Below are 15,732 nucleotides of genomic sequence, written 5' to 3' on the forward strand. Positions count from 1 at the left end.
GTGTCTGAGGCTGGATTTGAACCTAGGATCTCCCGTCTCTAGGCCTGACTCTCAACCCACTGAGCTACCTAGCTGCACCCTATAGCATTCCTATTTTTATTTATTTATTTATTTTTAAACCCTTAACTTCTGTGTATTGGCTTATAGGTGGAAGAGTGGTAAGGGTGACAATGGGGGTCAAGTGACTTGCCCCGGGTCACACAGCTGGGAAGTGTCTGAGGCCGGATTTGAACCTAGGACCTCCCGTCTCTAGGCCTGACTCTCAATCCACTGAGCTACCCAGCTGCCCCCAGCATTCCTATTTTTAAAAGAAAGTGTAGGATGCCTGTTATATATGGTGAGTTAGAGAGAATAATATACTCTGAATTAATATTAAGAAATGTTATACTGTGAAGATAAGATTGGAATCTCTTTCTGCCCTTAAAAAGAGAAGGTACTAGTTACAGTCAATAGTATTTATAGATTATTCTTTTAGATCTAAGAATTGATGTTATATGTTTAAAATATACATTTACTTTGAACTTCTCTTATCAGTTTTATTTTCTATATTAAATTTTCACAACATTTTCATTAGAATGCTTCTCTATTTTTTTGTGATTTAGAACAAGTGTTTTATCTGTTAATAGGTATAAAATAAAACAAGAGGCTGCTCTTATAAGGCAATCAAATGCTGAAAAACAAAGAAAATGGAATAAGAAGTGGGAAGAGTTCCTTAATCAGGCTCCTTTTAGTCTAATTAAAGATGAGACGCCAGTAAGTAAAGCTAGGGTTAATGTTTTTGCTTTGTTGTTGTTATTCAGGCATTTAGTTATGCTTGACTCAAGACCATGAACCATACTGATTGGGTTTTTTTTTTAAAGCAAAGATTCTGGGTTCTATTTCCTTCTCTAGGATTTTATTTTTAGAGGATACTTATGGAAAAAAATTTGATTTATTTACTACCTAAAATTGGTATTTGGTATATTTGTAGTGTTTGGATCAGTATTTTTAAGGTCCAGAACTCAAATATGATTTTGCTTCTATATTGTTCTAAATAAATGTATCATGAAACTGTATAATGAAGTAATCATGTTTGACAATCTTAATCTGAGATACAGATTTTATTAATGAAGATATATTGACTGTAACCTCTTAAGTTCTAAGGTACTTTAGCATTTCAAGATAGAGGAACTTGGGGAGATGGATGGAGGAGGAGGGAGTTAACAAAAGTTCTATAATTCTTTACAATGTTTATATCTCTGCCAAGAATGAAAAAAAAGAAAACTGATTTTATAAAAAAAAAATTGGTAAATCTGGCAGTCACAAAGAATAACAATTTAATGAAAGCATTGCAGTAACAATAACTAAACTATATTTATTTCAATATGCTAATTTTATTTGTTTTAAGGCCCTGGATCTTTTACCAGCAATGTCTCCTCTTTCATTTGATCCTGCTTCAGAAGAAGTTTATGAAAATAGTGTCTTCTATCGATATCCCATGTCACTTCCAGGTTTGTTGTTTATGTGACTTCTTCCAAGGATTTTTTAGTCTTTGAATTTTTATTATGAACATTTTAAGTTCTTTATGCTTTTCGCTGATAATGTTCCTGAACTATAAGGAGCTGGGTTAGTTATGCAGGATCTAGTTGGGACATTAATGGAATATTGTTATCAGATTTTAGTATTAGAAGGGATTGGAGGGAATCCTGTTGAAACCCTTAATTTTATAAACATAGAAACTTAGCCCAAGAAATGTTAAGTGACTCACACTAGGAATAGTGAGGCTTGGATTGATACTTCTTGGCTCTTTCTGCCATGTTACTGCTACTACATCTTGAATATGAATTGGGTAAGGGAGCTGATTTTAGAAGTTCATTATGGTCAGGTGGGACACAAGATAGGAAAATTAGGTGATCCTAGATAGTTGGATTCTGGTTGTCAGTCTTTAAGGCATTCAGGAATGGTACAGAGATGGAACTTTGATCCCTTAGAGAGAGAGAGAGAGAGAGAGAGAGAGAGAGATTTTTCTTCATATTTCAAGCTTATTGGTTTGACTTATCTTTTTGGGGACACAGTGTTTCATATGATTATGGATTTAGATCTACAAGGGAATCTTTGAATTCAGCCCCATCATTTTATAAATGAGGCAACCAAGGGCTCAAGTGGTCAAGCGACTTTTTTTTTTTTTTAAAACCCTTACCTTCTGTCTTGGACAGAAGAGTGGTAAGGGTAGGCAATGGGGGTCAAGTGACTTGCTGGGTCACACAGCTGGGAAGTATCTGAGATCAGATTTAAACCTAGGACCTTCCGTCTCTAGGCCTGGCTCTCAATCCACTGAGCTACCCAGCTGCCCCCTCAAGTGACTTTCTTATGGCCATAGATCTATTAAGTATTTGAGATGAGATGAAAACTCGGGTCTTTTGACTCTTAAGTCCTGAACTCAACTACATGAGACCTCTCCTATCTTTTTGATGCCCACTTTAGTCCTGGTAGGTATATTTTGAAAAAGGTGACCTCTTAGGTTTCTCCTACCTCTGAAATTCTTTGATTATGTCTCCCTGGTATCAGAGAATTGTCTTCAGAGCCCATTACTGCCATCATAAAAGTTTTTGAACCGTGTAAGAAGGAAAGATCACATCTTTGGGGTCTTCACCAGAAAGACCATGGTTTCTGAGGAACAAATAGACTGGCAGGAGATCTTTTCTCTCAGGGATCTTATCAGCACCTGTGGCTTCAGTTATTAGTTCTATGGAAATGATTTTCAAATCTAGTAATTAAGCTCCAATTCTATGTCAGCAGTTGCTTATGAATATTTTCCTGGTCAGTGTCTCAGGAATTTCAGACCTAACATGTAAGGCAGAGTTCCTCTTTCCCACTTAGATGCACTCCTTTTCCCAACAATTTTTGAGGACACCTTTCTAGTTACCCAGGTTTGCAACCTTGGAATCACCTTTACCTCCTCCACTTTCCTTACAAATCCAGTCAGTTGTAATTCTTGTCAGTTTTGTTTCCACAACATCTTTCTCGCCCCTCTCTCTGCTTTTTAGTCACATGGCTACCAGTTTAGTTCAGGCCTTTATCTCAGTTCTCTCCAGGATCATTGCAATATCCTCATAATTAATTTTCCTGCTTTAAATCTTGCCACTTATCAGTATATCCTTCTATGGTTTCCCTTCTCAAAATGCTCAAGTTAGCTCCTCCTTCCCTCCAGGAGAAAAACACAACCTCCTGTTTGACATTTTAAAGCTCTTCCTAGTTTGGCTCTCATCTGTCCTGAACTTATTGCACTTAATTCACCTTTCTGCATTCCATACTCTTAAAACTTGGGTATGCCTTCTCCCGGAATTGTCTCCTGGGCTTTAATTTCATTCCCTCCTCACTTAGCCTGTAGGAATGCCTAACTCCTTTCAGAGCTCTGCTCAGTTGCCACCTTCTATTTGAGGTCTTTCCTGATTTTTTTCTCCCCACTACCCCAAATCTTTATTTGCTTGTAATATGCACACATTTTCCTCTTTATACTTCTCTATCCTATCACTTTTTTTCCACCTTCCTTCCTCCCCAATCTCAAATTCCCACTCCTATGACCCCAGGTTCTAAATAAGCATTCAGTTTATCAAGGTCATTCTTCAGTCTAACACCCAATACCCCTTAGGTTTAACAACCATCACCCCTTCCCTCCCAAACCCTTCCCCTGCTCTCTTCAACTCTTGCCTGAAATCATGAATCAGGTTCTTGGTCCAAAACACTACTCACTTGGCAGCCACTTTCTTTTATATGGGTGTCTTTCCTAAATTAGAATATAATCTCCTTGAGCTCAGAGATTGACTTGCTTTTTTCTGTTTGTATTCCTAGCACTTCTTATTGTAAGCCCTTAAAAGCTTTTTCATTAATATACACAATGTAAACTCCTTGAGGGCAAAGATTTTTTTCTCTTGTCCACCTACTTAGAACAATGTCTGGAATACAGGTACTTAATACATTTAAATTTAATTTATTTAAAATTAAAAATTTAATTTAAAAATTCAAAAATAAATTTAAAATTAAGAATTTAAAAAACAAAAAGCCATGACAAAATCTATCTTCAAGGAGCTTACATTCCAATAGGGGAGATTAAACATAATCATAAAGGGGATAGGAATTAAAAAGGTAGAGAATGAAGCCATTGTGAGAGTGGATTGAGACACTTCGTATAGTCCATGAAATAATTTTTCTTGCTGCTTCTGGATGTATAATAAAACCAACTCCACCAGTTCCCTTTTCTGCCTCTCTGAGGAGTATCTGCGACCTAGCCTTCCATTTAGTTTTAACTTCCTTTTATAAAAACAAAACAAAACCCATACCTTCCATCTTGGAATCAATACTATGTATTGGTTCCAAGGCAGAAGAGTACTAAGGACTAGGCAGTGGGGGTTAAGTGACTTGCCCAGGGTCACATGGCTACGAAGTGTCTGAGGTCAGATTTGAACCCAGGACCTCCTGTCTCTGGGCTTTGCTCTCAATCCACTAAGTCACCTAGCTGCCCCCCTTCCTTTTTTATAATAGAACTTTCATTACTGGCTTGATTCTACTCCTCTAGCATTATGTTCCTCCATAATCATTGGATAAAGATCTCACTTTCAGAGAGTCCTGGCAGTCAGTGTATATAGATGGTCTTAAAATTGTGCTGCTTAGCATTGTCCTTTTCCTCAATGTCACAATCATTGCAGAAGAATAAGAAGACTACACAAGCCTGAAGACTATTATCTCCTTTCTTTTTTTGCTTAATGGGTTGCTATAGCCAAAACAGTTATTGCCATGTGGTCTACTGGTGAAGAGCTCCATATTTAGTAGGTCTTGACCTTGGAAAGCATCTTTTCCAACCTAGTAGAACCAGCAAGGTCTTGTACTCTTCTGGTGTTTGTTTGAGATCCCAAGGCTCTTTATACATTCTGCTGAGGGTTCAGAGTAAAACATTCTACTAGTATTACTAATTGGCAAGGGGACATGGCCTAGATCAACTTTTTAAGAATTAAAAATTAATATCACAGAAGGCAGTGAAGAAGTGCATGGTAGGTATGAGCAGATTACAACATATAATCAATGAGGAACTTCAAAAAGAACAACGGGAAAAAAATACTAAAAAATGTTGGGTAGGAAGATGGGCTGGCCACGTGGCAAGGTTAAGTGGGTGATAGATGAATAGTTAATAACATTGTCACTGGGTAGCTATTGAAAATACCCTTACAAACTCGGGAGAAAGTGAAAGCCTCCAGCAGAATTAGAGTGAAATCCTCTGATGAAGTTATGGGGGATGGACAAGAATGATACAGGATAAGCAGACCTGAAATAGATTATACTCAATTTCATTGGAAAGAATTCTTTTGTTAAAAGTGTGTTTTTGAGATAGCTAGATTTTTTTTCAGTTTTATTTTTTTTTCTTAAACTTGCCTTGCTGTAACATGTTCAAAAGTGATTATATTAAGGCAGCTATCTGGTGCAGTGGTTAGTGTTGGACTTGAGGCTGGAAGACCTGTTTTTGAATCCTTTCCCATGGCACTTAATAGCTGAGCAACTAGGTAAATCACCTAAGCTCTTTGAGTCTCTGTTGCCTCATGAGAAAAATAATAGAATTTACCTAATAAAGTTGTGAAGATCAAAGGAAATAGCATTCATAAAGGGCTTTGCAAATCTTAAAGCAATATATGTGTTGCCACTACTTCTACTATTAACTGGATTCATATGAACTTTTAATATTTGTATGATCTGAAGAAAGAATAGAATAGCAAATTTTTTTTTGCCTACTTGATTTAGCATAGGGACAGGACCTGTGGTTTCATTGGTACCTAATGCTGTTGTCACTTGCCCTACAATTTATAATCCAAGAATTACTTAGACAACTGAGTTATATGTCAGAGGCAAGACTTGAATGCAGATTTTTCTGATGTTGAGGCGGCGAGGTCAATTTTTATCATTCTGCCTTTAAGAAAATGAGATAAATAATGCATAATAAAATGCAATTATGCGGTTGAACCCATGATCCAAGATAATATTTTCCTCTTTTAATTGTATTAGCCAGGAACCCATGATTAATATCATAATTTGTTATGGAGTCTTTTATTAGACAGTTTCTGTTTCTCTGCTTCCTGTTTTATCAATAGTTATCTATACTATTTCCTTTTTTTTTGTTTTGTTTTTATTCCTTTTGATTATTTTTTAAGTAAAAATTTAAGAGATGGCTTGAATATTTTAGAGTGGTCCATTGGATAACTAAAATTGTAATTCATCTTTTTTCTTAGATGCATCTAAGAAGCATACCCAAGAAGATTTCCATGGGATGGATGATAATGCAATAAGAACTGAGGATGATAGTGCAATAAGAACTACAGATGAACTAGTGAACAGGTAAACCTAATTTGCCTTTTAATTTTATGCCTGCTTTTAGGATATTTTCTAAAGCAGTTTTTGGGACAGTCTCATCTTCTAATTGAACTAAATAATTCTTTTAGTGTCATCATACATGGAGAAAAGAGACTTAATGTTTCATATATAAGGAAGTATTTTTTATTTATAAGTATATAATTTTGGTTTTTGAAGTCTTGAATATAATTTCTAATTGGTAGTTTGCTTATATGTGGGTTTTTAAAACTACCCTATCTTGGTAACATTTAGAAATTTCTAAATAATTTGCTAGTTATATTTGTGATTAGTGTACATAATTTCCTGATGTTTTAATTAGAAGTTTTTATTGTAGTAGTAAAGTAAGTTAGTTGGGTTTCAATTCTGTGCAAAGTAGATTATTGGTGGTCTGCTTTCAGTTTCAAGATTAGGAAGATGTTAAGATCATAGATCAGGATACAGTATATTGCAGTATAAAAAACTAATCTGATATCTAAGTAATGTAGCATCCTACCTAATTTAGGAGTGGTAATGAAGTGATCTTTCCTTTTCAAAACTTTCTTCTTTCCTTTCCATTAATTAGTGAGAGGTCACCACCTGCCCATACTTCCTTGTATTTTTGACATATCTGATTATCATGGAGAAGTAAATATTTTGTTTTTAAAAGCTCTTTTGCTAGTGTGAATGCTTCATGGGGATAGTGAACTAGGTACAAGTCCATGTTCATTATAATGAACTCTCTTGGGACCTTGGCATTCTATATTACAGGATTTTGCTTTGACCAGTTGCTTGCAATCTTTTTCCTATTCTGAAGAGTCACAGATGAAAAAGCTGATATGTATACATTAATACTTTATAGTTAGCATTTATGTAGTTCTTGAAGGTTTGCAAAGAATTTTACAAATATTTAACATTCTTACAACCTAGGAAGTAGATACTATTCTCATTTTGCAGATGACGAAACTGAAGAGGTTGAAGTACTTGCCCAGCATTTCAGAGGTAGCATGTGTCTGAGGCTAGATTTGAACTCCTGACTCCAAGGGCAGGGTGCTGCAAGCCGCAGATAAGATGTACTTCGATTATAATGGGGAAGTGATCTAGAAGATGTTTTGTATATCTTTGGATTGCCATTACTTTCCTATAGCAGTCTAATAGATCTTTTTCTGTTTGTGAGTAGTTTGAAAAGGGTTTTTAATTTTTTTATTTTTTAGGGGTTTGGGTCCTTGGTAGGAATTGAAGGATAATTGTTTCTTCATGGCAGAATAGAAAAACTATGGAGTGCTATTACAGCCACAATCAACACCTGACTCAGTGTCTCTTACATAGCAGGTACTGAATAAATGTTAGTGGAAATGAATTGAGTTCTCACAGCCTAGATTGCCTTGTATATCTATCCACTATGTCTTTCTAAAAAATAGACAAGACAAAACTTAGTTTTTATTCAACAAGTATTTGTAAAGTGCCCATTAAATTTTAAGATATAAACTCTAGGAGGCCTCAATTTTTTGTTGTGGTGGAATTTTACATTGTCAAATTGAATTTTTGATCTAACAAATATAATGGGACCTTCTGTTCTATACATATTTCATTTAGTTGTTGACTGTAAACATGTACACATTTCTGCCCCTGGGGCCTCTGTTAGGTGAACCATCTAGGTTGTATCATGGTTAGAATATTGGACAGGAAGAATTGAGTTCAAACATTTCCTCACATACTTTTTAACTTTATATGTTATCCTGGGAATGTCATTCTTCTCTTTAGCCATCGTTTTTTCATTATAAATGTGGAAAATTATATGTAAGGATCAAGTGAAGTAACTTTTAGCCTGCTTTGGAAACTTTAAAGCACTAGGCAAATGCTAGCTGTTACTATCTCTGTCTCCTCTTTGTCCTTTAGTGCTTCACCCTGTACTTGCTTCTTTTACCTTGCTCTTTGGGTAAAGTGGCATTTGATAATATGGTACTAAGACCAAAAGCAAGGCCCATCTTTTTTATGGTTAGTATTCTTTCACTAATATGGTATGATTGAGTCATGGCATATCACATTCTCTGACAAATTAAAGATGACCCAAAGGGCAATGGAGAGAGATAAAAACAGTTGGCAAGAGTAGATTGTGATGAATTACTAATGAAAAATTATGTGAGAGCTGCAACATAAAGGATTTCAGCAGAGTAATTAGGTTAACAGAAAAGTGGTGGGCCCACTCAGTTATCAAGAATGAGGAATAACCATTGGTATCTAAGAAATATAAAACATTTCTAAAAGGTGACTCCCAATAACATGTTGCACAGATCTATGTGAAAAGATTATGAAACATAATGAATAAAAGTTGCACTGGATGAAAGATGTATGTGGCTTGTAATCTTTACCGTCAGAGGGACTACATGCTTTGAGCTCACAGGTTAGTGATATAAATGAAATTTTGCACTGGGGATACAAAGTTGAAATAAAATAACTACCTTTAAGGAATTTACACTCTGATATACAAAGAACCATGCCATATACAGAATGTGTTCTCTGTAGAAGAGAAGTCTGACAAAAAGCTATGAGGAATTTGAAGAGAGAAATATTAATTAGGAAGCTCAAGAAGGGCTTCATAGAAAACTTAAAATATGAATTGGAACTTCAAGAAGGCAGGGATTTTATTTTTTATTTTTATTTTTATTTTTTAACATTTTTTAAACCCTTAACTTCTGTGTATTGACTCCTAGGTGGAAGAGTGGTAAGGGTGGGCAGTGGGGATCAAGTGACTTGCCCAGGATCACACAACTGGGAAGTGTCTGAGACTGGATTTGAACCTAGGACCTTCCATCTCTAGGCCTGACTCTCAATCCACTGAGCTACCCAGCTGCCCCCAAGGCAGGGATTTTAAAACTGGAATTTGGGGCCAAAGGAGCCTCAATTATTCCTGTAATATCCAGGAATATAACAGCATGAACAAATGAATAGTAGGGAAGGGCAGGATGAGAAGAGAAGACAGTGAGTAGTCTAGCTTGGCAGAAGGTAAGGACCAAATTGTGACTGTCTGAATGCTAGGATAAATCTATTTAAACTTTATTTGATGATAAGTGGCTGACCACTGAAGGTTTTTGAATAGAGGAATGCCATCATAAATATAGTATATTATTATTAAGATTTTATGGGTAGCATTTTCAAGGTTGAACTAGAGAATGACTGGAAGCAGAGAATTAGATTATTAAAATAGGCAAGAGTTGATAAAGAGCTTGGAATAGTATAGTTTTAGTGGGTGTTGAAAGGTGAGCCATTGTTCCCTTTTCCATTGCAATATATATGAAAGAGTTTGTGAAGATAGTATTACCAGGAATTGATGCTGGTTGGATGTAATGGATGAGAATGAGGGAAGAGACAAAAGAAACAGTTTATACTGTGAAAAATCATTGATAGGCCATTGTTGTAGTAAAAATACTATGTTCAAATCCTGGCCCTCTTACCTATATAACTGGAGAAATAACTGTTATTATTACTTTGTTTTATTGTTTTCAGTTTTCTCTTCTGAAAAATGAGTAGATGATCTTTGTTATCCTTCTCCAACTGCAAATCTGTGATTTAACAGGAGAATGGGTAGACTTTTGGGTGAGAATAGTGGTGGTGGGGGGAGGGAGAGGTTCAATTTTGGATATAATGCATTTGAGGTACTGGTGAATTATCTAGGTAGAAAATCCATTTGAAATCATAAGACTGGCAATCTTAAGAGAGATTAATGATAGATCATTTTAGAGAGTATCTGCATAAGATAACTGAAGCCTTAAGAATAGATGACATAATTAAGGAAGAAAAAGGGTCCAAGGCTAGCACATTGGCGGATGGGAAAATAAGAGATTTGTGCAAATGAGTATTTATTATAAATCTGTTTCAAATTATCTTTATCCAAATGACAAAAATCTAAATGGAGTAAAATAAACAAATGTTTATTCTGGGAGGCCGATACACAGGTAGAGCAGAATTATTGCTCTAATTGTCACAAGCTCTCCCAAGATAAAACTGCCTTTTGATGACCGGGACGAATTGAGAGAAATCGTAACGGACAGATACGGGGCAGATATATTCTTTGTAATATTCAACTTAATAAAGTATAAGTAGAACTTTTTAACTTTTTAATGGACATTTGGCTTTTTTCCCTTCTTTAGGGCTGCTGTCCTTCCAATGCAGTCAGATACAGTGTCTGATAGTAGCAGTGTAATATTGCTTGAAAAGGTACATTTTAACCCAATTTTGACTTAAACCTTTGCCTTCAACTGTCTTATTTTGATAAAATCTTCAGTTTTGCATGTGACTTAAGTAGTCATCTAGATCAACTCCGGCTTAAATATGAATCTTTTCTACAATATGCTTGACAAGCTGGTTACCCAGTCTCTGCTTGAATGCTTTTGGTAATGGAGATTCACATTTTTTCTTTTTTTAAAATTTTAAAAGTTTTAAAATTTTATTTAATTAAGAAAAATTTCCCATTGTTACATGATTCATGTTCTTTCCTTCTCCTCCTCCCACCCCCAATGCACAATTCCACTAGGTTTTACATGTGTCATTGATCAAGACCTATTTCCACATTATTGATATTTGTACTAGTGTGATCCTTTAGAGTTTACATCCCCAATCATATTCATCTCGACCCATGTGATCAAGCAGTTTTTCTTCTGTGTTTCTATTCCCACAGTTCTTTCTCTGGATGTGGTTAGTGTTCTTTCTCATAAGTCCCTTAGAAATGTCTTGGATCATTGCATTACTGCTAGTAGAGAAGTCTTATATGTTTGATTGTGCCACAGTGTATACGTCGCCGTGTACAAGGTTCTCCTGCTTCTGCTCCTTTCACTCTGCATCAATTCCTGGAGGTCATTCCAGTTCACATGGAATTCCTCCAGTTTATTTTCCTTATAGCACAATAGTATTCCATCACCAACAGATGCCACAATTTGTTTAGCCATTCCCCAATTGAAGGGTATCCCTTCATTTTCTATTTTTTTGCCATCACAAAGAGCATGGCAATAAATATTTTTGTACAAGTCTTTTTCCTTATTATCTCTTTGGGGTATAAACCTAACTCTGGTATGGCTGGATCAAAGGGCAGGTAGTCTTTTAAAGCCCTTTGGGCATAGTTCCAAATTGCCATCCAGAATGTTTGGATTAATTCACAACTCTACCAGCAGTGCATTAATTTCCCAATTTTGCCACATCCCCTCCAGCATTTATTACTTTCCTTTGCTGCCATGATAGCCAATCTGCTAGGTGATTCACATTATTTCACAGAGCAACCTATTAAGTTTTACAACCAGATTTTATTGCTGGAAAGTATTACCTTATGTTGTCCTTAAGACAAATTAATTCCTCTTTCTATGTTTTGAAGATTATCATGACTCACCAAAGCACTCTTTCTAAGCTGCATATTTTCAGTTCCTTCAACTAATTCTTTCATGGGATATTCTAGTTATTTTCTTGAGCATGTTTTAATAGTAGCCCTTTTAAAATGAAGTGTCCAGAACTAGGTATAATATTCTACTTGTCAGACCAGCTAGTCAATCAATAAGACTTTATTAATATGTTAATCATATATATTAATATAATATATAATACCATATATTCAACACTGCTTATTACTAGTGCATTATGCACCTTCCTTTTGGACATTAAGCCTATATTATGCAGTTTAATCGGCATACATTTATTAAGTGCCTACTACATGCATTGCCTCTTTTGGCTAGAAGAAGATTATATTACTGATTATTTTTGAATTTATAATTCATCAAGCATGGCTATTTTCTACACATCACTTTGTCATACTGGACTTTCCTGTGGTAGTATTGTTTCTTTTTTGTTTTTGTCTTAAATCCAGGGTTCAGCTAAATCAGTATAGTCTGTTTGATCAGCTTGCCATCTATACTTTCATCGAAGTCATTGATAAAGTGCGGAACTGATCTTTGGACAAAGTTCTGGTTATATCTCCAAAAAGCAGTCTTTTATAATGTTATTTATCTTTTGCAATTCTTTTTTAAAATTTAACCCCCCCCCCCAATTACATGTAAAAACAGTTTCCAAAGAATATTAAGAGTCTTGAAATTCCCCTGCAATCCCTACATGATGGTAAATAGCCACATGTAATAATTTGTAAACATATTTATCTTCCTTCCCCCACCCCCCTCAGTTTAAAGTACACAGAATTGCTATGCCAGTTAATTTTACTCTTAAACTGACATGACTTGTTTGCACAGTTAAGGACTGGGAAAAGAATGTGTAAAACTTTAAAAATGTAATTTTTTTGTCTCTTTTAGGATATGAAGACAAAGACTATTAGAGATAAAGAACAATCACTTTCAAAAAACAAAAAAAAAGTCAAAATGGACACATCTCAATCATTGTCAGCTCAGAAGAACAGAGAGAGTTCTATGCTTTCAACACCAAAGCTAGATCCCTTCAAAAAAGAAGTAGATCATCTGGCAGAGGAGGTAAGGGAAAATCTTTGTTAAGTATTTACTGATTGTATAGTCCTGGTATATCCTGGGTTAGTGATATGATGCCACCTTCAGTCTGGAAAATCCTCATAAAATGTTTAGACTCTCTTCATACCAGAAAAGAAGTCTGAATTTTTTCTTTTATGGAGTATTTATAATAAAAGAAGTTGCGTATATTTATAGTATTAAAAGAGAAGAGATGTTGCCATTATATAATACTATACATGTATTATGTATTTCTGAATTTCTAAACTTTTCTGTGTTGTCTGGTGACCTTCGCATATATTCTGCCGCTTCTGTAAAACTTCCCCCAAATTCCCATTTAATTTCTTATGTCAACCTGTGATATATCAGAACCATGATGGGGAAAGCCATGATGTGGAAAGGTTATCTGTATTCTCAACTTTTTTTCTTACATTTAATGATCAATGTTCTAAACCTGAACTGAATTAAAATCTTATTTCATGTACTGGAAAATTCACCAGAAAAACTTTTTATTTCTATGCAGGTTACTTTTGCTGGTGATCCTTTAGTAAGCAAAATTATTGCCTATGAGAATAAAAGTACATGCACCCTGAGACCTCTTTGATGAGCCTTTCATTTATAGCCAAGTGCACAATATTGATGGGATACTTATTCAAATTCCCATTTCTTTGGCCTCACCAGTATATTTCTTTACATCAGCCCAGGCCCTTTATCAACTTGAGGCAGAAGCCATATGATGAAATAGAATAGCAAAGTAATGACATGAAACTGAATTGAATATTAACCACTCTTAGCACCTATTCTGAACTGTCTGCCAGCCTCAACTTGGGAGGATGGGGAGTGAACACATTTCAGATGTTTCAACAGAGGCCATTACTTTGTAATAGAAAATTTGGGGACTATTTGTCACTAGTGCCTCCTTCCCACTAGTACATGTTAAAACCACCTCTATATCATCCTCTCCTCTCCTCCTTTGCTGCAATCATGGAGGAAGTGGTGGCTTTTTGCATACTATTCTTCTTGTACTTTTGATCCCATTCCCACATGTCTCCCTTCCTTGTCCCCAATTCTGTCTTATTCACTAGTTCCTTTTCTAGTGGATAAGAATGTCTCCATCCTTAAAAAACCTTCACTTGATCTTACCCTTCAATGTACATAAAATGGGAATTTCTGATTCTGCTTGTTTTATTCTGTATTATTTCATGTAAGTGCATAGATTTCTCTGAATCTTATCTTTATTTCCTATAGCACAATAATATTCTTTTATATTCATATACTAATTTATTTAGTCATTCCTTACCTGAGGTATACCCACTTTGTACCTAGTTCTTTGCTACAACAAAGAGTGCTACTACAAATATATTTGCATATATTTGTTCTTTCCGTCTGTATTTCTCGTTTAGCTTATTTTCTTCATTTATATAGCCAGCAACCTGGTTTAGGCCATTGCTACTTCTTGCCCAGACTATTGGAGTAGCCTCCTAATTGGTCTCATTGTAGCCAGTCTTTATCCTCCAGTCTATTGCTTCCAAATGAATATTCTCAAAGCATAGGTATAAACATATTTCTCTTCTCTTTCAAGAAACTGCTATTTGATTGATTCTTATTTCTCTGAAATAGAGAATCTATTGAATTCTATTCTAGTATAGGGGAAGAGATTTTTGTCCCACCTCACTTGCATTCTATAGATTAGAGACTGTTTAATAATGATTGTGTGCTCCCATATATAAGTTGCAATATTCCATGATTACCATTTATTAAAATAATTGTCTGATGTATAATATTGGACACTCTTGACATCTTGCTTATCTCATACATGACAAGACAATTAGAATTAATGTTTTTTACTTTTATTTTGTTCCTTCTAGGTTGCCAAGGCAGTTATAGCAGATTCACCACAGCTTTGTGAAGGAAGAGATGTAGAATTAGGGACCTTAATCAACCATTTATTTTCTAATCCATTTTTGACAAGGAAGCAGATTCCAAGAACTCCAGAAGATTTGAGTAAGCTCAATTTATGCTTCTGATCTGTTACTTTATTAATTAGATATTAGTTTTCAAGACTTTGGAACTACTGCTTAGCTTAGTATGACAAACATAAATCGTATAACCATTTTTTGGTTAAAGTAAAATTTCGAAGGACTGTCTATTTTAGCATATATAGACTTAGTTTGTTGAAATAAGTATTCTGATGTTTTTATTAGGTTGGATGAATCACTGTGCCTCCATAGCTCCTTGTTCTTTCTGGCAATAGTAAATTCTAAGCCAAATAATAGTTCTTTTCAGTTAATCTAGAAAGAGCCATAGAATAAGGGTCAGGAGGGACATTAGAAATTATTTTAAACTGGTATTCCTCCCAGTTCAAGAATTACCTCCACAAAAATCACTGATAATATGGCACATGTTTCAGTATTTAGACATTTATCAGAAGTATCTTTAAGATCCAAGTTCATCTTTGCCCACTCTCTTCTGCTCTGATGAGTCAAAGTGGAATTTTTTGGGGCAGAGGGCAAGATCAGTAGTTTTATGATTTATTTGAGCTTTGTATTTTAACACTACACACACACACACACACACACACACACACACACACACACACACACACTCCCCCACCACTTTACCATCTATCTCTTTTAGAATTAAGAACTAGGCAATTGGGGTTAAGTGACTTGCCCAGGGTCACAGAGTTAGAAAGTGTCTGATGTCCAATTTGAACCCAGGACTTCCCATCTCTAGGCCGGGATCTCAATCCACTGAGCCACCTAGCTGCCCCTTAACATTGTGTTCTAAACACTACCATCTATCCTGTGTTGAATCAGAGAGTTGACTGCATTGCTAAAAGCAAATCATCAATAATAAACAAACATACCTCATCTCTCTCTCTCTCTCTCTCTCTCTCTCTCTCTCTCTCTCTCTCTCTCTCTCTCTC

General features: G+C 35.4%; 1 protein-coding gene and 1 non-coding gene across 2 annotated transcripts in view; both read left to right on the forward strand.

Annotated features, from left to right (window-relative positions):
- The window catches only part of HAUS6 (HAUS augmin like complex subunit 6), a 28,100-nt gene extending 13,270 nt beyond the window's left edge, over window positions 1–14,830 (forward strand). The window contains exons 10-15 of the mRNA XM_044677221.1: window positions 627–753; window positions 1,388–1,490; window positions 6,255–6,360; window positions 10,503–10,569; window positions 12,639–12,812; window positions 14,672–14,830. Coding sequence (XP_044533156.1) covers window positions 627–753; window positions 1,388–1,490; window positions 6,255–6,360; window positions 10,503–10,569; window positions 12,639–12,812; window positions 14,672–14,830 — 736 coding nt within the window. The remainder of the gene's footprint in view (window positions 1–626; window positions 754–1,387; window positions 1,491–6,254; window positions 6,361–10,502; window positions 10,570–12,638; window positions 12,813–14,671) is intronic.
- Window positions 10,290–10,420, forward strand: LOC123232791. Its single transcript, XR_006505296.1, has one exon.
- Window positions 14,831–15,732: the final 902 nt, after the last annotated feature.

Source organism: Gracilinanus agilis, chromosome 1 (assembly GCF_016433145.1).
Source record: "Gracilinanus agilis isolate LMUSP501 chromosome 1, AgileGrace, whole genome shotgun sequence".
In the NCBI taxonomy this organism is placed as follows: domain Eukaryota; kingdom Metazoa; phylum Chordata; class Mammalia; order Didelphimorphia; family Didelphidae; genus Gracilinanus; species Gracilinanus agilis.